This window comes from Cervus canadensis, chromosome 1, assembly GCF_019320065.1.
Source record: "Cervus canadensis isolate Bull #8, Minnesota chromosome 1, ASM1932006v1, whole genome shotgun sequence".
Classification (NCBI taxonomy): Eukaryota; Metazoa; Chordata; class Mammalia; order Artiodactyla; family Cervidae; genus Cervus; species Cervus canadensis.
In genome coordinates this window covers 12,160,443-12,181,971 of record NC_057386.1, presented here as the reverse complement: position 1 = coordinate 12,181,971, position 21,529 = coordinate 12,160,443, and the positions used below count along the sequence as shown (strand labels likewise).

The 21,529-nt window shown below is 62.9% G+C and overlaps 1 protein-coding gene across 1 annotated transcript; it reads left to right on the top strand.

Annotated features, from left to right (window-relative positions):
* The first annotated feature begins 743 nt into the window (after positions 1 to 743).
* FASN (fatty acid synthase) lies at positions 744 to 19,539 on the top strand. The gene is made up of 42 exons (XM_043463917.1): positions 744 to 900; positions 2,808 to 2,945; positions 3,729 to 3,881; positions 5,259 to 5,432; positions 5,661 to 5,861; positions 5,975 to 6,097; positions 6,183 to 6,298; positions 6,389 to 6,523; positions 7,214 to 7,676; positions 7,780 to 7,967; positions 8,055 to 8,244; positions 8,850 to 8,944; positions 9,087 to 9,221; positions 9,330 to 9,533; positions 9,642 to 9,757; positions 9,977 to 10,149; positions 10,234 to 10,425; positions 10,507 to 10,587; positions 10,705 to 10,902; positions 11,061 to 11,240; positions 11,318 to 11,521; positions 12,100 to 12,404; positions 12,717 to 13,109; positions 13,197 to 13,361; positions 13,469 to 13,587; positions 13,670 to 13,824; positions 13,975 to 14,178; positions 14,330 to 14,480; positions 14,566 to 14,744; positions 14,822 to 14,941; positions 15,136 to 15,258; positions 15,384 to 15,607; positions 15,698 to 15,899; positions 16,039 to 16,190; positions 16,301 to 16,392; positions 16,601 to 16,752; positions 16,838 to 17,080; positions 17,340 to 17,528; positions 17,757 to 17,987; positions 18,082 to 18,302; positions 18,390 to 18,488; positions 18,572 to 19,539. The coding sequence occupies exons 2-42, from the start codon at positions 2,819 to 2,821 to the stop codon at positions 18,959 to 18,961; spliced, it is 7,557 nt and encodes a 2,518-aa protein (XP_043319852.1). The 5' UTR covers positions 744 to 900; positions 2,808 to 2,818; the 3' UTR covers positions 18,962 to 19,539.
* Positions 19,540 to 21,529: the final 1,990 nt, after the last annotated feature.

The following is a 21,529-nucleotide window of genomic DNA, read 5'->3' as shown; positions in this document are numbered from 1 at the left end:
CCCGCTCGCCAGATGGCCGCGCCCCGTCCCCACGGCCGTCTGCGGGAGGCCCCTGCCAGGCCTCGGAGCGTCCCCCGGGTTCCCGCACTCGCCCCGCGAATTTCGGCGTCGAGGCAGGGAGGACCCCGGGCGCTGCGCTGCGGTGACCGACAGTAACCCCGCGCGGGGCACCCTCGGCCGGGTCAATGACCGCGCTCGCCTTGCAGCGGCCCGCGCAGCGCCCGGGGCCGCCCGGCCCATCACCCTATCACCTAGCAACGCCCACTCGAGGGGCGCCATTGGGCCAGCGCGCACGCCCCCGGCCCCCGATTGGCTGCGGCTGCAGAGAGAGCCACGCCCCCGGCCCGTCTCCGCGCCGCCCGGACGCGGGCCGGTCAATTCGTACGCCTAGGGGTCCGTCTAGCCCCCAGTGTGGCCCCAGTATGACCCCCAGAGTGACCCAAGTAAGCCCCGTTCCGTTTCCACCGCGCGCCGTGCACACGTGGCCCCCGCGGTCCCGGGGGTGGGGGCGGCCCTGGGAGGCGTGGAGCACGAAACGGAAGTTGGGGGGCGGGGGTGACGCCGCGCCCCGCCCCGAAGCCCCCCGAGTACGGGGGCCCTCAACCCGGCGCCCCCCGGGCGCGCCCCCGAGCAGGGTCCCGGCTCCCGGCGGCAGCGCGCCGCATCACCCCACTGGCGGCGGCGCGCCTGGTCCCGGGGCGCAGCCCCGACGCTCATTGGCCTGGGCGGCGCAGCCAAGCTGTCAGCCCATGTGGCGTGTCCGCACGGGGATGGCCGTGGTTAAATAGAGCCGGCGCGGGCCTAGAGGGAGCCAGAGAGACAGTAGCGGCCTCCCCTTCACCGCGCGCTCCATCCTCGCTCTCCCCCAGCCGTTTGCACAGCCGCCCGAGCCCAGACCAGGTACAAGCGGCCAGGCCGGGCCGGGGTCGGAAGTTGCGAGCCGGGAACCGGGTCCTGGGGCCAGACTGGATCGGGGGCTGGGGCGGGAGCAAGGCTGCCGGGCTCGAGGGGGCGCCGCCGGCCCGCATCCTCCGGCCTTGGGTGCGCATGGTTCGGCGCGCTGATGGTGAGGGCTCATCTCGCAGAGCCTGCTCTGGTCTCGGGGTCCGAGCTTCTGGTCTGGATGTTCGAGCCCCACGAGGCGCCCGAGGCTAGGCGGCAAAGGGCCCTCGCGCCGTGCCTAGGCCCGGCGGGGCAGGTGGGCGGATGGCGAGGGGCGGACGCCCGGGAACGCCGCGAACAGCCATTTTGGTCTTGGGCTGGGCCAGGCGGCTGCGGACCCTCGAGGGCCTGTTGGAGCCCCCAGCCGCCAGGTGGGCGCCGGCTCCCGGCGCCCTCGAGGGCCTCCTTTTCCGGCTTGGCCGCCGAGACCCTCCACCCGCGGCATCCTCCCGCCTCCGGGTGCAGGATAGCCGTCTCGGCCGACCGGAGGGCCTGAGAAGAGGGGAGGGAGGTGGATGCAGGAGGCGCAGGACTGTATGAGGACGGCTTCTCCAGCACGTGGGCTCCCTTTGGAGCCCCCAAAGTTCTGCGGGGAGAGCCACTCCTGCCGGGTGCAACCTCGCGGCGGCGCGCGCGGTTTCGCCTGCGCCGCAGGGGTCTCCACCCTTTTGCCTCGTCCCGCCGGACTCCGTGTGAATAGCAAGTAGGGGGAGAACAGAGCAGGCGCTTTCTGGAGAAGCAGCCGCCCCGGGAGCTGGTGCTTCTGGGCCGGCAAAGGGCTCTTTATTCAGCGCTGGGGGAGGGGGCTCCCTCTGCCGGGACGCCAGGGCCATCAGGCCACCCAAGGAAGACGCTCTCTCCACTCCTACTTTCCCATGCTCAGAGAAACCCTAAAGGGTCGGTGGTTGGCGAGTTCACCAGTCATCGGCGCCATGAGGCCCTGGAGGCTTGGTGGAAGTTTGTAGGACCAACCTTTGGCCTTGCCCCCTTCCTCAGGGACTGCACAGGAGCCCCCATCGTGGGCCCACCGGCTTAGAGTAGTCTAGGTTCCCTCGTTGGTGCTGGGAGACGTGGGTCTGGGTAGACAGGCAGGCTGCACGGAAGTAGGCAAGCACAGTCCTGAGGCCTCGAACTGTGCAAATGTGTGGGTCTGGGTAGCGCTTGCCTGGCAGCCAACCAGGAGTGGTTCTCCAGGTTGGAGCCTGCTGAAGGGGCCGTACAGGCTGGGGCTGCCGACTGTGGGACAGGGACCAATTTTTCCCCAGAGCGCCACCAAGCCTTGGCAGTGTCGAGAAGCCCAAGCTGTGGTTCCGGCCTGGAGGGCAGCTTGGGATGCTGAGCGCAGAGCCAGCTAGTGTGGGCGCTTTTTCCCACCCCCACATTTGCCCTTTCTCCTTCGCCTACTAAATTCCCTGGGCCACCTCTTAACAGGCTGACGGCCAGGCAGTCCCTTCCTCAGAAGGGTTTGGGCCCTGCCTGCCTCCCACCGTAGGGGCCCCTCCTGAGTCTCCTGCAGCAGGGCTGTGGTGGGGTCACCCCAGGCTAAGGCCAATGCCCAGAGAGCCCAGTGCGAGGTGTTAGCAGGCTGGACTAGAGTGGACTTCCCCCTCCCAACCACTGTACATACACTTCACACACTTGCACACACAACGTTCCAGCGGGTGCACAGCCCCAGAGCTGGCCATGTGGATCTCTTTGCAGGGCTTTCTGAGCTGCTGTTCTCAGACCCTTGGGTGGGCCAGATGGAGGAGGGGCGTCAGGAAGCCAGGGTTGGGGAGCAGCTGGGTCTCCAGCAAGGCTGTGGACTGGCAGTGTTGGGGCCCCGGCTGACCAGTGTCTGGGCCCTCGCGCCACCCTCCTTGCAGAGAGAGCAGCCATGGAGGAGGTGGTGATCGCTGGCATGTCCGGGAAGCTGCCCGAGTCGGAGAACCTGGAGGAGTTCTGGGCCAATCTCATCGGCGGCGTGGACATGGTGACAGATGATGACAGGCGGTGGAAGGCGGGTAAGCCAGCCTGGGGCTCCCCGCCTACTTGGGATGTTCTTTTCTCTTTTCTCACCGCTACTGTGGACACAGTCTCCCGGGGTTACCAGGGCAGGCCTGTTCTGGCCTGCACTCCGGTCCCATTGGCAGAGCCAACGGTCACCTAAGGTGAGGCCGTGTTGCAGCCTCTTTCTGGAGATGGTATCAGAAGGCTCTGGGCTAGGGGAACCTGGGACCTCTGGCCAGTGGGCTAGGGACTGAACTCCAGCCTGTGGGAGTCTGGAGTTCCTGGTTGTGGCCTTTGCTCCTTTCACAGACCAGGGGCGTTGCTTGGGGGTGGAGCCAGGGCAAGGCCAGGTGGGTGAACACCTCCGGCCAGCCACTGCCCGCCCACTGGCCCACCCACCTGCTGTCAGATAAGACATCAGGCTCCCCCGGGAAGCTGGTTTGACTCCCTCACGCCCAGTAGGTTCTCCCACAGAGCGGCTCCACCTGATCTACAGGATGTGAGTCAGTGTGGCAGAGCCTGGCTGGCCTTAGCTGCCAGGCCAGGATGGGGCCAGGCAGAAGGTCTCCAGCCAGGTCAGGACCGTGGGAGGTGGAAGGAGGTAGCGCTGCCCCCTACAGTGTTCTGCTCTGCCTGTTATCACCCATGAGGTTCCTCCTCCAGGACCCCCCCTCAGAAGTGAGCCCACCCATCCCAGGGAGCTTTAGCTCCCTGTTGCAGCAGGGACCCCCCCCAAATCAATCACTCAGGGCCATGATGTCCTGTGACTGATTTCTCCACCTGTGTGTGTTCCCTAGGACTATATGGCCTGCCTCGGCGGACAGGCAAGCTGAAGGACCTGTCCCGGTTTGACGCCTCCTTCTTCGGGGTCCATCCCAAGCAGGCGCACAATATGGACCCCCAGCTCCGCTTGCTGCTGGAGGTCACCTACGAGGCCATTGTGGATGCAGGTGGGCCATCTGGGGGGCTGCAGAGGGCCTGTCCCTGAGTTTCCTGCTGCCCTTCTTGAAAACCTCCCTTTTTGCTTCTAAAAGCATCGTGTGTTCATAACAAAACATCCAAAACAGAAGATAATGAGGAGGGAGCGGAGTCCCAGGTTGGGGCCGACGGGGTGGGGAGGTGTGGGCCTCAGGCAACTCAGGTTTCACAACTGCACACCAGAGGTATCCCGGGCATGTCCCATCGCCCCAGTTTCCTCACTCCCCATTGCGTGGCTGAACTTGGTGAGGGCAAGACACCAGGTGCCAGGCAGAGCAGGAGGCAGGATCTGACCCCAGGACTCTTGCCCTCCACTCCCCTCTGCTAGGTTGTGTCTAGCCTTGGAAAAGTGCTTTGAGGGCACAGACTTGTCCCAGGGATACCAGGGACATGGAAGTCCTGCTGGGTGGGAGCAGGAAGGCTGGCCATGGGGGTGAGGCCCCTCAGCAGGTGGGCAGCGGGGGAACCCGGGACCTGCCTACTGCCACCTGTGGTTTGCAGGGTGGGTATCCTGGCCTTGCAGGTCTCTTGTCCTGCAGCAGATGCTAAGTAGTCCCTGGGGTTGTCACTTGAGTGTGACAGGGTCCTGGACAGGCACTGGGGGGAGGGGCGGGGAGGTAGAGGCCTTTCTGCTGCCCAGGCCCCACCCGGAGACCTTGGATGCCGCTCTCCTGGGGCTGGCCAGTGTCCCTCCCTCCTTCCCAAGCCTGGACACTCGGCCTTTGTCTCTCTCTGTCTTCTTATCTTGGCCCGCCCAGGGCAGGCCGCCCTCAGGGCTCATCAGACCCTGCCAGCAGTACCAATGCCCAGGGGAGTAGCCTGGGGACAATGCTGTCCTCTGTCCCCACCTCTGGCTGTCTCTGGCCGCTACCTGACCCAGAGACTGGAGCCCCACCTGGCACCCCGCTTGCCCCCCGGACCCTAGTTTCCTATGACCTGGTTATCTGTTGTCAACCCTCCCTGGGCCGGCCACCCCACTCAGGCTCCACTGTCTCTTCCCTGGCCCCCAGCCACTCCAGAGTCAGGCGAGGTGGAGCCTCCTCTCATCCAAGCCCTAGTGGCTCATACAATAAAGAATCCCCCTACAAGGTAGAATTGAACCCACAATCGATCCCACGGAGATGGAAACGGCAACCCACTCCAGTATTCTTGCCTGGAGAAATCCCATGGACAGAAGAGCCTGGGGGGCTACAGTCCGTAGGGTTGCAGAGAGTCGGATATAACTGAAGTGACTTAGCATGCACGCGGTCAGCCAAGCCAGAGAGGCCAAGGGGGGACGCCTCACCTCCTAGAGCTCGACAGCGGGCTAGGCACAGCACAGCTGCAGGTCTGACTTCTGCCTCCCACAGGCATCAACCCAGCTTCCATTCGGGGGACAAACACCGGTGTCTGGGTGGGTGTGAGTGGCTCTGAGGCTTCAGAGGCTCTAAGCCGAGACCCTGAGACCCTCGTGGGCTACAGCATGGTGGGCTGCCAGCGTGCCATGATGGCCAACCGCCTCTCCTTCTACTTTGACTTCAAAGGTGGGTGCCCACACAGTCCCTTTGGGTCTGACTTGGGAGCGGGGGGCAGGGGCCGGATGACAACTGAGACCCTTCCAGACTCTGACCGCACCTCCCCCAGGAAGGACAGCAGGAACAAGGTCCTGGTGTCGTAGGCTCCACGTGGAGAGCACTCAACAGAGCAGTCAGAGCCCCGAGGTGGTAGGGTGGGGAGGCGGTCCCATAGCTGCATTGTGTCTTTGCCTGCAGGGCCCAGCATTGCCCTGGACACAGCCTGCTCCTCCAGCCTGCTGGCCCTGCAGAGGGCCTACCAGGCCATCCAGAGAGGGGAGTGCGCCATGGCAATTGCGGGCGGCATAAACATCCTGCTGAAGCCCAACACCTCGGTGCAGTTCATGAAGCTGGGCATGCTCAGCCCCGAGGGCACCTGCAAGTCCTTTGATGCATCAGGTGAGGGCAGTGGGCATGGGGCCCCGGGCAGTGCCCCCACCCCCTCTTCTATCCAGCACCAGCCCCTGAGCCCTTCCTTGAGCTTGTGAGCCTGAAGTGCCCTCCGCCCCCAGGGAATGGCTACTGCCGTGCAGAGGCTGTGGTGGCCGTCTTTCTGACCAAGAAGTCCCTGGCCCGACGGGTGTATGCCACCATCCTCAACGCTGGCACCAACACGGACGGCTGCAAAGAGCAAGGTGGGAGCTGGCCTGGGGCGGGTGAGGGTGGGGCTGCAGGCAGTCAGGCGGCGCTGGGTGTGCTGAGGCCCGGCCCCATCCCCAGGCGTCACCTTCCCCTCCGGAGAGGCACAGGCACAGCTCCTCAGCTCCCTGTACAAGCCGGCCGGTCTGGACCCGGAGTCCCTGGAGTATGTCGAAGCCCATGGCACCGGTACCAAGGTGAGACCCCTTCCTGGCCCTGCTCACACCCCACATCCCATGCCAGAGAGGCACCAGGGCGGTGTCCTGACCTCCCTGAGTTCCCCACAGGTGGGCGACCCCCAGGAGTTGAACGGCATTGCGCAAGCTTTGTGTGGCACCCGCAAGGGCCCCCTGCTGATTGGGTCCACCAAGTCGAACATGGGACACCCAGAGCCTGCCTCGGGGCTCGCGGCGCTGGCCAAGGTAGGCAGGAGAGTCTAGGGCCATCTTTTCCCTGCCCCATCAGCTTCTTACAGCCTGCTGGGGGCGGGGGGGGGGCGGTCCCTCCAGGCTGTGCTGTGGGGTGTGGGCCAACTGAGGCCCGGAGAGCAGGCCGCCAGCATGTGGCCAGTCCCTGCTGGCTTCATGGGGCCATACATTTCACCCAGTACTTGCTCCACAAGGGGCCAGCCAGAGGGAGCAGAAGCAACAGGGCAGCCCGCCTCTCCAGGCTTGCCCTCCCTGTGGCCTCCTGACCAGCTGGTAGCTTGGAGGACCCAGGTTGCCACTGGTTGAGCTTCTGGGTGTGGTGGGAACTTCAGGTGGTCTCGGCTCCCTGGGCCAGCATAGCCACCTGTCTGCAGCTCTTAGCTTGAGAGATGGAGTGGGGAATGGCTAAGGAGCCTTTGTCTAAACCCATAGCCAATCAGGCCAGGAGGTGGCAGGGCCCCGGGTGAGGCCTAAGCCTGAGAGGGGACCCAGCATGTGGCTTGGTCACCAGATCTCTGCACTGGGGCAGGGCGAGCTTGGTGGGGAAGGAGGTTGCTTGCAGTGGGCGGGGCCTCTGGGGTGGCCCCGAGGGCCCTCAGGAGGGGACGTACCTGAAGCTCATCCCGACCAGCAGGGGCAGGGAGCCCGGGGCCAGCCGCCCTGCTGACCGCTAGGCACCCACAGGTGCTGCTGTCCCTGGAGCACGGGCTCTGGGCCCCCAACCTGCACTTCCACAACCCAAACCCCAAGATCCCAGCACTGCAGGACGGGCGGCTGCAGGTGGTGGACCGGCCCCTGCCCGTCCTCGGGGGCAACGTGGGCGTCAACTCCTTTGGCTTCGGTGGCTCCAACGTGCACGTCATCCTCCAGCCCAACACCCAGCCACCGCCACCGCCTGCCCCGCATGCCGCCCTGCCCCGTCTGCTGCGGGCCAGTGGGCGCACCCTGGAGGGTGTGCAGGGTCTGCTGGAGCTAGGCCTCCAGCACAACCAGAACCTGGCCTTCGTGAGCATGCTCAATGACATCGCAGCCCCCTCCCCAGCAGCCATGCCCTTCCATGGCTACGCCGTGCTGGGCAGCCAGGGGGGCAGCCAGGAGGTGCAGCAGGTGCCAGCCGTCAAGCGCCCGCTCTGGTTCATCTGCTCCGGTGAGCCCCCACCCCACCCCGCCCCACCCCACCCCAGGTTTTCCCCGAGGGCCACACGGGCTGGGACTGCACGGCGCTGCCCTGACATCTCCCTCCGGAACAGGAATGGGCACACAGTGGCGTGGAATGGGGCTGAGCCTCATGCGTCTGAGCAGTTTCCGTGACTCCATCCTGCGCTCGGATGAGGCTGTGAAGCCTTTGGGACTGCAGGTGTCACAGCTGTTGCTGAGCACAGACGAGACCACCTTTGACGACATTGTCGTCTCCTTTGTGAGCCTCACTGCCATCCAGGTGTGCCCCTGGGGTCCGGGGTGAGTGGGCTTGGCAGGGCGATGAGTCTGGGACTGGCATGACCCATCCTGTCCCCCGCCCCCCCAGATCGCCCTCATAGACCTGCTGACTTCTATGGGCCTTCAGCCCGACGGCATCATCGGGCACTCCCTGGGTGAGGTGGCCTGTGGATATGCTGACGGCTGCATCTCCCAGAAGGAGGCCATCCTTGCTGCCTACTGGAGGGGCCAGTGCATCAAGGAGGCCAACATCCCGCCTGGGGCCATGGCAGCTGTAGGTAGGTGCTGCCCTCTGCTCCCCCATTCCGCTTCACCCCTGGGCCTAAGGGTTTCCGTGGGAGGTGGGTATCTTACTGGCACCATTCTGTGTTGGCGCTGGGCAGAGGCCAGGGCCTGGGGGCAGCTCGCCAGCCACTGTCCTCGCTGCAGGGTGAGAACGACCCTGACACCCTGCCCCGCTGTGCCCCGGATGACCTTGGAGCCCGGCATACTTGCCCACGGGGGTGTCGGTAGAGGCCAGCGTGATTTTCACATGAACCCCTTGGGGCAGGCTGCAGGCAGAGGAGTGGGCCTGCTCACACTTGGGACAGGCAGGGTTGGGGATGGGAGGAGACCAGAGAGAGCCAGAGGGGCTGTCGGAAGAGTAAGGCCAAGGCCCTCTCTGGTGGGCCAGGCGTGGGACCCGAAACTGGCTCCCGCCCGTAGGATGGCATTAATGACACCTCCGCCTGAGACCAGACAACCACAAGGGTGAAACTGCCTCATAAAGATGCCGCTCGGCAGCTGTTATTAGGGCCACCCGGGCAGTGTCCCCCTCCCCGGGGAGGGCCGTGTGGGGGTGCCTGCTCCCCATGCACCCTCTGAGGCTCTCTTCTGCTCCCAGGCTTGACCTGGGAAGAGTGTAAGCAGCGCTGCCCCCCTGGCATCGTGCCTGCCTGCCACAACTCCATTGACACCGTCACCATCTCAGGACCTCAGGTGGGCCCTGGGAGGCGAGGCCTCGTCCCCAAGTCCCCTCCCACCCCCCCAGGACGTGCTCTATGTGGGGAGCCAGGCACTGGCCCAGGCCCGGACTGCCGTCAGCGCCCGCATCCCTCCCCATCTGCGCCCCACCCCCCAGGCTGCCATGTTGGAGTTCGTGCAGCAGCTGAAGCAGGAGGGTGTGTTCGCCAAGGAGGTGCGGACGGGCGGCATGGCATTCCACTCCTACTTCATGGACGCCATCGCCCCCACGCTGCTTCAGCAGCTCAAGAAGGTGGGCGGCTGTCCACGTGCTGCACGGCAGGGTCCTCCCTGAGGACGGGTGGGGAAGGCGGGCCCTGGGTCCCTCAGGCTGACTGACCCTGCCCGGCCCTGCGCGCAGGTGATCCGGGACCCCCAGCCACGTTCCTCACGCTGGCTCAGCACTTCCATCCCCAAGACCCAGTGGCAGGAGAGCCTGGCCCGCACCTTCTCGGCTGAGTACAACGTGAACAACCTGGTGAGCCCCGTGCTGTTCCAGGAGGCGCTGTGGCAAGTGCCCGAGAATGCTGTGGTGCTGGAGATCGCGCCCCACGCCCTGCTGCAGGTACGCGTGGTCCTGGAGGGATGGTGGGCTGGCCAGGCTCCGTGGGACCGAGCAGGGGGCCAGTGGGAACCGGTCAGGGGGAGGCCCAGCCTGTCTCTGCCTCTGCAGGCCGTCCTGAAGAGAGGCCTCAAGACCAGCTGCACCATCATCCCACTGATGAAGAAGGACCACAAGGACAACCTGGAGTTCTTCCTCAGCAGCATGGGCCGGCTCTACCTGACCGGGTGCGTCCCTGCTCAACCCTGGGAGGCTCCTCACCAGCCAGGCCACAGGCCGGCCTTGAGATTGTCCCCAGGAAGCGGACCTCTGGGTGCTGGGGCCACCTCCGCACCCTTGCCATGCCCCCCACCCCACCCTGTCTCAGCCGTCTCCAGGGTCTTAGGGGAGACGGGTTGACCATGGGTGTGACAGGGCAGTCACAGCTCCCCGCTTCCACCCTCCAGCATCGACGTCAACCCCAATGGACTATTCCCACCTGTGGAGTTCCCGGCTCCCCGGGGCACCCCCCTCATCTCCCCCCACATCAAGTGGGACCATAGCCAGACCTGGGATGTGCCCGCTGCCGAGGACTTCCCCAACGGCTCCAACAGCTCCTCTGCCACCGTCTATAAGATCGGTGAGTCCTTGCGATGCAGGCGGGCCGGGGGGTGTGGTGGCTTCCCCCCTCCGCAGCGGTGGCACTAAGGCCCCGGCCCCACAGACATCAACCCCGAGTCCCCTGACCGCTACCTGGTGGATCACTGCATCGACGGTCGCGTCATCTTCCCGGCCACCGGCTACCTGTGCCTGGTCTGGAAGACACTGGCCCGAGCCTTGGACCAGAACATGGAGGACACGCCTATAGTATTTGAGAATGTGACGCTGCACCAGGCCACCATCCTGCCGAAGACAGGTGAGGCGGGCAGCTCGGACTACGGGATAAGAGGGCCAGCTGCTGACCCCTGCAGCTGACCTCTTCTCCCGCTGCCCACAGGGACTGCGGCCCTGGAAGTGCGGCTTCTGGAAGCCTCCTGCACCTTCGAGGTGTCTGAGAATGGCAACCTGATCGTAAGCGGTGAGCAAGGGGCACCAGACCAGGCTACAGGGTCCCTGCCTGGGGGTCTCTGGCTGGACCTCGGCTGCCGGCTCAGCCCTGCCCTCACTCAGGCCCTTCTGCCACCCCCACCCACAGGGAAGGTATACCAGTGGGAAGATCCCGACCCCAAGCTCTTTGACAACCGGTATGGCATAGACCCTGCGACCCCCACGGACCCCACGGACCCCACGACTGCCATCCGCCTGAGCCGTGGTGATGTGTATAAGGAGCTACAGCTGCGGGGCTACAACTATGGCCCCTGCTTCCAGGGTGTCCTCGAGACCAGCTCCAAAGGTAGGTGCACGGGAGGTCCCACTTTGTGCTTTGGGGCCAATTCCTGCTGCCTTGTATGAGGGGGCCACAAGGGGTCCCCCAGGTTGGGGCACATGGGGGAGAGGGCCCACAGCGGGAAGAGACCCAGGCTGGCTGAACCGACAGCCCCTTTTCCCCAGGCAACATGGGCCAGCTGCTCTGGAAGGACAACTGGGTGACCTTCATGGACACCATGCTGCAGATATCCGTCCTGGCCCCGGGCCAGCGCAACCTGCGCCTGCCCACACGCATCACCGCAATCTACATCCACCCGGCCACCCACCAGCAGAAGCTGTACACGCTGCAGGACGGGACACAAGGTCAGCCCTGCCCTGGCCCCACACACGTGGCTCCCTGTGCCAGGCCCCACCCACCCTCACCCAGTGTGTCCCCACAGTGGCCGACGTGGTAGTGAACAGGTGTCTGGACACCACGGTGGCCGGCGGTGTCTACATCTCGAGGGTCCACACCTCGGTGGCCCCCCGGCGTCAGCAGGAGCAGCCGATGCCCATCCTGGAGAAGTTCTGCTTCACACCATACATGGAGAGCGGGTGCCTGGCCGGGGACCTGGCCCTGCAGGAGGAGCTGCAGCTGTGTGCGGGTGAGTCTTTTGCACCCACCACCTTCATCCCAGGGTCCAGCTCCCAGTGCCTGGGCCCGTTACCCCATCACAGCCTCTCCTACATGTGGGGTCTACATCTGCCTTCCCCTGGAAGCGCCCCCCCACCCGGAGCTGATGTCTTCAGAGGGGGCCTCGGCACAAAGGTGACAGATTTCGCCCCTCCTGTCTGCCTCCAGCCAGCTGCACAGGCGTGAGACCACCCTCTACCCAGGGCTCATGCCCAAGCTGAGGGGTGCGGGATGGTGGTGGGAGCTAGGCAGGGGCAGCCAGGGCCGGCAAAACACGGAACCCACCCTCTGGGGAATCCACACCCTGTGGCGCTCACACCTGCATGGGGCGCAGGGCCGCCCTTTGCCCACCTAGTGGTACCGATGGTCAAAGCCAGTTTCCAGCCCTGGAGGACTAGATGGTCCACTCTATCCCTCTATTTTCTGTCAGCGGGCAGAGCCAGGTAGTGGGTTCTGCTCCAAGCAGTCACCAGTTCCTGGTGGCGGGGAGCTTCAGGAACCCCAGCCCAGCTGAGGCTCTTGCCTGACACGCGACTCTCCCCTCCCCAGGGCTGACACAGGCACTTCAGACCAAGGTGGCCCAGCAGGGGATAAAGATGGTGATTCCCGGGCTCGACGGTGCCCAGGCTCCCCAGGAGGCCCCACAGCAGGGCCTGCCTCGGCTGCTGGCCACCGCCTGCCAGCTGCAACTCAACGGGAACCTGCAGATGGAGATGGGCCAGATCCTAGCCCAGGAGAGAGCCCTGCTGTGTGATGACCCCCTGCTCAGTGGGCTCCTCAACTCCCCAGCACTCAAGGCGTGCGTGGACACTGCCCTGGAGAACATGACCAGCCTCAAGATGAAAGTGGTGGAGGTGGGTGCCCCGCGCAGCCGCAGGCCCAGTGCACAAGGACTCAGATACAGGCAGTTCCGACCCTAAGGAGGGCCCAGGGCCTCTCAGATGTGAAGTTGCCCGACTTGAGATGGTGCTGAGGCTTCCCAGACACCAAAGGGGAAGGGGACACTGGGAAGGGACTGGAGCTGGGCTCCAGGGGTGTGGTGGGCAGGGCAGCACTGGCCAGTGACCCCTGCGGAGTCGGTGGGTGGGCCTTTCTGGGAGACACCCACCTGAGGTTGGGGGACGCCTGCCCAGTGGCAGCTGATCCAAGAAACTATTCCACGCCAGGTGCTAGCTGGTGACGGCCAACTGTATTCCCGCATCCCTACGCTGCTCAACCTCCAGCCCTTGTTGCAGCTGGACTACACAGCCACTGACCGCCACCCCCAGGCCCTGGAAGCTGCCCAGGCCAAGTTGCAGCAGCTCAACATAACCCAGGGCCAGTGGGACCCCTCAGACCCGGCCCCCAGCAACCTGGGTGGGGCCAACCTCGTGGTGTGCAACTGTGCCCTGGCCAGCCTCGGTGACCCGGCCACGGCTGTCGGCAACATGGTGGCTGCCCTCAAGGAGGGAGGCTTCCTGTTGCTGCACACGCTGCTCAGAGGACACCCCTTGGGAGAGACTGTCACCTTCCTCACCTGCCCTGAGCCACAGCAAGGCCAACAGCACCTCCTGAGCCAGGTGCGGGCGGGGCCGGGATTGGGTGGGCGGGGCCTGGGTGGGGGCGGGGCCGGGAGGCTGCTGAGCCCTGACCCCCTCAATTTGCAGGATGAGTGGGAGAGCCTGTTTGCTGGGGCGTCCCTGCACCTGGTGGCCCTGAAGAAGTCCTTCTACGGCTCAGTGCTCTTCCTGTGCCGCCGGCTGGCCCCGCATGACAGCCCAATCTTCCTGCCCGTGGAGGACACCAGCTTCCAGTGGGTTGACTCCCTGAAGGTCAGTCCTTCCCAGCCCCCACCAGGCCAGGCTGACCCAGCTCCAGTGCCGGGTCCTGGGGAACCCGCACCCCCCCGCCAGTCAACTCTTCCCTCGTCCTTCTACAGAACATCCTGGCCGATTCCTCCTCCCGGCCCGTGTGGCTTATGGCTGTTGGCTGCACCACCTCAGGGGTCGTGGGCTTGGTGACCTGTCTCCGGAAAGAGCCTGACGGGCACCGGATTCGGTGAGATGCCCACTGTGCTACGTTGCCCCTTGCCCCCCAGGGCCCCACCACAGCCTCCCCTCACCTGTCTGGCTGCCCACAGGTGTGTCCTGGTGTCCAACCACAACAGCACATCCCCCATCCCTGAGACAGACCCGAAGTCCTTGGAGCTGCAGAAGGTGCTCCAGAGTGACCTGGTGATGAACGTCTACCGTGACGGGGCCTGGGGAGCATTCCGCCACTTCCCACTGGAACAAGGTGAGCCCCCCCGGGACTGCCCTGCTCCTCCAGGTTCCTCGCCTACCAGCTGGGTGAATGAGGAGAGGGCAAGAGGACTCTGGCTGGAAGCCCTGCTCCAGGCCAGGGCCACATGTGATCCTAAGGACTCCACTTCCTGTCACCCCCTAGACAAGCCCGAGGAGCAGACGGAGCACGCCTTCATAAATGTCCTCACCCGAGGGGACCTGTCTTCCATCCGCTGGGTCTGCTCCCCTCTGCGCCACACCCAGTCCACGGGCCCTGGCGTCCAGCTCTGCACCATCTATTATGCCTCCCTCAACTTCCGCGACATCATGCTGGCCACGGGCAAGCTGTCCCCCGACGCTATCCCAGGTACAGGCAGCCCACAGTAGGGGGACCAGAACAAAGACCCCCCCCGAGACCAGGGCCTGGGATGAGAGGGGTCCTCACCCCACAGTGCTCAGGAACCTGGGAGGCTCCTCCTAGTGAGGTCAGGGCCCACTCACCCGCCATCTGCCCCCAGGAAATTGGGCCTCTCGGGACTGCATGCTAGGCATGGAGTTCTCTGGCCGAGATGCCAGTGGAAAGCGTGTGATGGGGCTGGTACCCGCCGAAGGCCTGGCCACCTCCACTCTGGTGCCTCAGAGCTTCTTGTGGGACGTGCCTTCCAACTGGTGAGTCACCAGGGCTGGGACCCGGGGCCCGACGTGGACGTGGCCAGGCATCGGGCCAGAACTGACCCCTGCACTGTGCCCTCAGGACCCTGGAGGAGGCCACCTCGGTGCCCGTTGTCTACACCACAGCCTACTACGCGCTGATAGTCCGCGGACGCATGCAGCCAGGGGAGACAGTGCTGATTCACTCGGGCTCCGGCGGCGTAGGCCAGGCTGCCATTGCCATTGCCCTCAGCCTGGGCTGCCGCGTCTTCACCACTGTGGGTAAGCCTCTGACCCTTCCCAGAGCCCAGGATTGTCTGCCAAAACCCAGACTCACCAGGTGTGCCTCTCTCTGCCAGGGTCAGCCGAAAAGCGGGCATACCTCCAGTCCAGGTTCCCCCAGCTCAACGAAACCAGCTTTGCCAACTCCCGGGACACATCCTTCGAGCAGCATGTCCTGTGGCACACAGCCGGGAAGGGTGAGTGGTCCCCATCACTCACCACCCACCATCCACCTGTATCCTCAGCCCCCTCTTCCTTCCACCCCCCACTCACCAGCCACGCTAGAGGAGACGCTGGCCCAGGAGGGACAGGGTCTAGCCTTCAGACTTGTGCCAGGTTGGCCGGGCTGTGACCTTCACTATGGGGACCCTGCTTGCCCCCCTATCCCAAGGTGTTGACCTGGTCCTCAACTCCCTGGCGGAAGAGAAGCTGCAGGCCAGCGTGCGGTGCCTGGCCCAGCATGGTCGATTCCTGGAAATTGGCAAATTTGACCTTTCCAACAACCACCCCCTGGGTGAGATGGGGCGGCAGGCCTGGTGGGCGGCTGGGTGGGCAGGGGGCTGTTGGGCAGAGTGGAGGTCTGCAGGGTGGTGGGCTGTGGGCTGTGTGGTGAGGCCCCCCGCCTGCCCACTTGTCCAGGCATGGCCATCTTCCTGAAGAACGTGACTTTCCATGGGATCCTACTGGATGCACTCTTTGAAGAAAACAGCACCATGTGGCAGGAAGTGTCGATGCTGCTGAAGGCAGGCATCCGGGAGGGTGTAGTACAGCCCCTCAAGCGCACAGTGTTCCCCAAGACCCAGGTGGAGGACGCCTTCCGCTACATGGCCCAGGGCAAACACATCGGCAAAGTGGTCATTCAGGTGAGTGGGGGGCCCTGGGGTACTCCGGCCCCAGCCCTGGCCCCTGCCCCTGCCTGCAGTGTGTGAACAAGGGCGCTGCTTGGGCTGCAGATACGTGAGGAAGAGCAGAAGGCAGTGCTGCACGGGACCAAACCCACCCAGATGGCGGCCTTGTGCAAGACCTTCTGCCCAGCCCACAAGAGCTACATCATCACTGGGGGCCTGGGTGGCTTTGGCCTAGAGCTGGGCCACTGGCTCGTGGAGCGAGGGGCCCAGAAGCTGGTGCTGACCTCCCGCTCTGGGATCCGCACAGGTAAGTGGCCCCAGGGCGGGCACGAGGGTGGGGCAGTGGGAAGGGCCTCCTTCAGACCCCCTTATGGTGCTCTCAGGGCACCTAGGCTTGGGGCCCGACCTTCATTTGCCCTTCCCCTCCCACCGTCTGTGTCCCGCAGGCTACCAAGCCAGGCAGGTCCGTGAGTGGAGACACCAGGGGGTGCAGGTCCTGGTGTCCACCAGAGATGTCAGCTCACTGGATGGGACCCGGAGCCTTATCACTGAGGCCGCCCAGCTTGGGCCCGTAGGAGGCATCTTCAACCTGGCCGTGGTGAGGATGGCTTTAGAGGGGCTGGAGCCAGCTGCCCAGGGAAGGGCCCCTCCTAAGAAGCCCTCCAAAGGCCTGGGGCCGAGGTAGGTGCTAAGATCCCCTCACCCCAGGTCCTGAGAGATGCCATGCTGGATAACCAGACCCCCGAGTTCTTCCAGGACGTCAGCAAGCCCAAGTACAATGGCACCCTGAACTTGGACAGGTGGGCTCCTCCCTCCTCCCCTCCCTCCTCCCACCGCCCTCCCCTGCACGGCCTTTGCACTGGTGTCCAGAGGTCTGGCTACGGGCCTCTGCTGGGGTCTGACTGCAGGTCCAGGGGAGGGGAGGCGGTTTGGCGGGCAAGCAGGAGTCCTGGGCATGACAGCCGGTGGGCTGGGGAAGCCGGCTGGGGGTGACTTAAGAACCCACAGGGTGACCCGGGAGGCATGCCCGGAGCTGGACTACTTCGTCGTCTTCTCCTCGGTGAGCTGCGGGCGTGGCAACGCCGGCCAGACCAACTACGGGTTCGCCAATTCCACCATGGAGCGCATATGTGAGAAGCGTCGGCACGACGGCCTCCCAGGTGGGCCCACCTGCCACTCCCCAACTCCCGCAGAGCCACCCTCACACCTAGCCCGACTCACCCCAGCGCCACTGCCCACCCACAGGCCTGGCCGTGCAGTGGGGCGCAATTGCTGATGTGGGCCTCATCGTGGAGTTGAAGGGCACTAACGAGACGGTCATTGGCGGGACACTGCCGCAGCGCATCACCTCCTGCCTGGAGGTGCTAGACCTCTTCCTGAACCAGCCCCACCCCGTCCTGAGCAGCTTTGTGTTGGCGGAGAAGGCCGCATCCCGTGGCGACGGCGGCAGCCAGCAGGATCTGGTGAAGGCCGTGGCTCACATCCTGGGTGAGGCAGCACCCTGCCCCCTCCCCACCTGCGGACACTCGTCTCCCGGGTCTGGTTTCCCAGGCTGCCAAGGGGGGCGTGCTGGGCTTGCTCATGGAGGGAGAGGCACAGGTGGTCTGTGCAGAGCTGGGTGGGGGCTGTGGGTCCCATGACCATAGTGATGATGGTGTGCGAAGATCCGGTCACCAGGGTACAATACCCACCCAGGGCCCCTCCCGAGTTGCCAACTGAGCCACCTCCCCACCCCCTCCCCACCCAGGCATCCGTGACTTGGCCACTGTCAACCCAGACAGCTCGCTTTCAGACCTTGGCCTCGACTCACTCATGGGTGTGGAGGTGCGCCAGATGCTGGAGCGTGAGCACAACCTGGTGCTGTCCATGCGGGAAATCCGGCAGCTCACAATCCGCAAGCTGCAGGAGATTTCCGCGCAGGCTGGCACAGCTGATGGTAGGTATGGAGGGGGTGTCCCCGCAGCAGCACTGTCCCCTCAGGGCTCTTGGCCTCCGAGCAGGTCAGGGCTTGTCCATCTGGCCCGTTCCTGAGAGCCCTCCTTGGGTGCCCAGCGGCCCCCACCCACCTGCCCTGGCCACCCGCAGCCAACATGTGTGCGTGTATGTGTGTGTTTGTGGCAGGGGACCCTATGGTATCGTCCCTGGTATCTGCTCCTCTTCACAGAGCTGACGGACTCCACACCCAAAATGGGGAGCCCTGCCCAGCCGCAGACCCAGCTGAACCTGAGCACCCTGTTGGTGAACCCCGAGGGCCCGACCTTGACACGGCTCAACTCGGTGCAGAGCTCCGAGCGGCCCCTGTTCCTGGTGCACCCCATCGAGGGCTCCACCACCGTGTTCCACAGCCTGGCCGCCAAGCTCAGCATCCCCACCTACGGCCTGCAGTGTACAGGAGGTATGTCAGGGACCTAGGGGGCTGCCCCCCAGGGAGTTGGGGATGGCACAGCACCTGCAGACAAGGGCTAATAAGCCTCATGCTTTGCCCACAGCGGCACCCCTGGACAGCATCCAGAGCCTGGCCACCTACTACATCGAGTGCATCAGGCAGGTGCAGCCAGAGGGGCCCTACCGCATCGCTGGCTACTCCTACGGGGCCTGCGTGGCTTTCGAGATGTGCTCACAGCTGCAGGCCCAGCAGAGCAGTGGCCCCACGAACAACAGCCTCTTCCTATTTGACGGCTCCCACACCTTCGTGATGGCCTACACTCAGGTGAGGGCGGCAGCCGACGGGAGTCCCCGTGTCCTTAGGCCCAACCGCTTGTACCTGCCACTGCAGCAGCTCCTCCTTTCTTTGCAGAGCTACCGGGCCAAGATGAACCCTGGCTGCGAGGCAGAGGCGGAGGCCGAGGCCATGTGCTTCTTCATGCGGCAGTTCACGGAGGTGGAGCACAGCAGGGTGAGTCGACCGGGCTTGGGACCTGGCCTCCCGATGACCCCGCCCCTGCCCAGGTGCCGCTCACTCACTGTTCTGTGCTACAGGTGCTGGAAGCCCTTCTGCCCCTCGGGGATCTGGAGGCGCGTGTGGCGGCCACCGTCGAGCTGATCACGCAGAGCCACGCGAGCCTGGACCGGCACGCGCTCAGCTTTGCTGCGCGCTCCTTCTACCACAAGCTGCGCGCCGCCGAGCAGTACACGCCTCGGGCCACCTACCACGGCAGCGTGACGCTGCTACGGGCCAAGATGGGCGGCGCCTATGGGAACGGCCTGGGCGCTGACTACAATCTGTCCCAGGTGTGCGACGGCAAGGTGTCGGTGCACGTCATCGAGGGCGACCACCGCACGCTGCTGGAAGGCAGCGGCCTGGAGTCCATCCTTAGCATTATTCACAGTTCCCTGGCCGAGCCGCGCGTCAGCGTGCGGGAGGGCTAGGCCACTGGCCCGCCTCCCCGCCTCCCACCTGCCGACCCTGGCACCGCACCCCACGCGCAGGCGCCCATAGGACCAGCACCCCCACGCACGCACACACACACACACCCCCCACCCCGCGGCTGCCCTGGGCGCAGGGCCAGGACTGGCGCCGCCGACTCGGAGACCTGCCTGGTCTGTGAAGAGTTGGCTGAGTCCCTAGCCGGGCCGAGCTTCCAGAACCACACGGGCTCTGCCGCACAGGTGTGGTCGTCAGTTTTTCTGTTTGGATTCTCCTATTTATTGCGTCGCCGGGGGGGAGCGGGGAGTGGAGACGCCAGTCTGTCCACCTGTGAGGCTGGCGCTCGCGGCAGCCGGCCCGGGGCCCCATGATGCCGGAGGTCGCGCGGAGCAGCCCTGGGCGCTGGGCACCCACCCTATTTGTCTGTGTTCGTTTTTCAAGAAATAAGGTTCAAATTGCTGCGTGGGTTTTGAAATTTACTGTAATTGTCTGTGTAAAGAACTATGTCTGTACTGTTTCATTTTTACACCAATCTGGTAAAGATATTGTCTCCCATGATTAAACCGCACGTTCGCTCTGGCGTCTGGGCATCCTTTCATCCTGCCTGCTGATCAGCTGTGTGAGCCTCCACTGTCCTGGCACCCCAGAGAGTACCACCCTCTGCTCCCCACAGGAGAGGGGGAGGTGATACCTGGCTCCAGAAAACAGGCTGGACACCTCCAGGGAAGGGGCCCTCGATCAGGGAAACTTGACCAGGAGGAGACAGGCAGGCAGTCTGATAATCGGCTGGCATAATTGTGGAGGACCCCGCCTAGGGAAGCCTTGCCAGAATTCCTTCTCCCTCAGGGAAACCTTGGGTTTTCTCTCCTTGGCCTCAACTGAGTGGAGGATTCCCACCCACATTATTGAGAGTAAATTTTACTTGAAGTCACCTGGTTGTAGACCTGCACCAGATGGACCAAATCCCTTCACAGCAACACTTAGATGAGCGTTTGCTTAACTGGCCGAGTCCAGCGGAAGCCTGACCGCCACTGACTCACACAGGTTTAGGAGGAATGAAGACTGGATGGGAGGGAGTAAGAGGGGCAGGGAGGCCCTGGGGAAGGCTGAGCCCCTCCAAGCCAAGGGAGGAGGTGGACCTGCTGGGCTGGAGGCTTCTGGGCCAACAGAGGTGAGCTGGAACAGGGAGAGATGGGCCCTACAGTGAGCCAGGACTAAATGGGCAAGGGGAGTAGGCCCCCTGCTAGACTTCTATCAGAAATGACAGAGGTGACTTAACTAAGATTATACATATATTAAAGGCTAAAGACTTTGCAGTGGTCCAGAGGTTTAGCATCTGTGCTACAGCAGGGGGTGTGGATTCAGACTGTGGTCTGGGAACTAAGACCCTGTGTGCTGCGAGGTATGGCCAAAAAAAGGCTAATGGAATATTACAAATGACTTACTTCAAACAATTGGACAACTTAAAAATGAACAAATTCCATGCAAAACAAAGTCAAGAAGAAATAGACAACCTGAATAATCCATCTATTGAGGAAAATAAATTTGTTTTTAGAAATCTTTCCACAAAGAAAATTCCAGGCCTGAATAGCAAATTCTACCACTGTTTAACAGGAGTGAGTGACAGGGATTTAACAGGAAAATATTACCAGTTCTATTCAGACTTTCAGAATTTTGGAAAGGAAACCAGCCTCAATAATTTCAAAAGAATTCAACTTACATAAAACGTTTTGGGGTGTCCTAGTCTTCTCAGGGGCCATAACAAAATACCATAGATTGAGTGGCTCACACAACGGGAATTTATTTTCTCACAGTTCTAGATGCTGGAAAGTCCAAAATTAAGGTTCCTGCCAATTTGGTTCCTGGTGAGCACTGCCTTTTTGCCTTGCTATGTCCTTTGGCAGAGTAAGCACAAGCTCTAGTGTCTTTCCCTCTTGTAAGGACATCCATCCTATTGTATCAGGACCCCACCCTTATGACTTCATTTAACCTTTTTATTTCCAGCTAGGCCCCACCTCCAAATACAGTCACATACAACTGGAATGGGAGAGAGGAGGACCCAATTCAGTCCACATCAAGGGGATAATTTACAACTCTTCTGTAAGGCCAGCGTTACTTTTGACACTGACAAAATATTATAAGAAAACTACCAGTCTCTATCATAATCATATATGCAAAAATTCTAAAAATAATTTTAGCAAGTAGAATTATAGTATAATGTTAAGACAAAATGGTGTTTTCCTAAGAATGCAAGGCTGGTTTAACATTCAAAATTCAATATAACTCACCATATTAATTTTAAAAAATTATTATCTCAGTGGATGTAGAAAAGATCTATTAAATGCAGATGTACAGAATACAAAATCATTTATGAGAAAAACTCGCAGCTAGCTAGGAATAGAAGGAAGCTTCCTCAACCTGATAAAAGATTTCTATGAAAAGCATACAGCTAACATCACACTTGATGGTGAAAAATGATATATTGTCCAAGATTAGGAACAAAACAGATTTCCAGTCTCACCGCTTCTACTCAACACTGTATTGGAAGTTCTGCCCAGTTCAGTAAACCC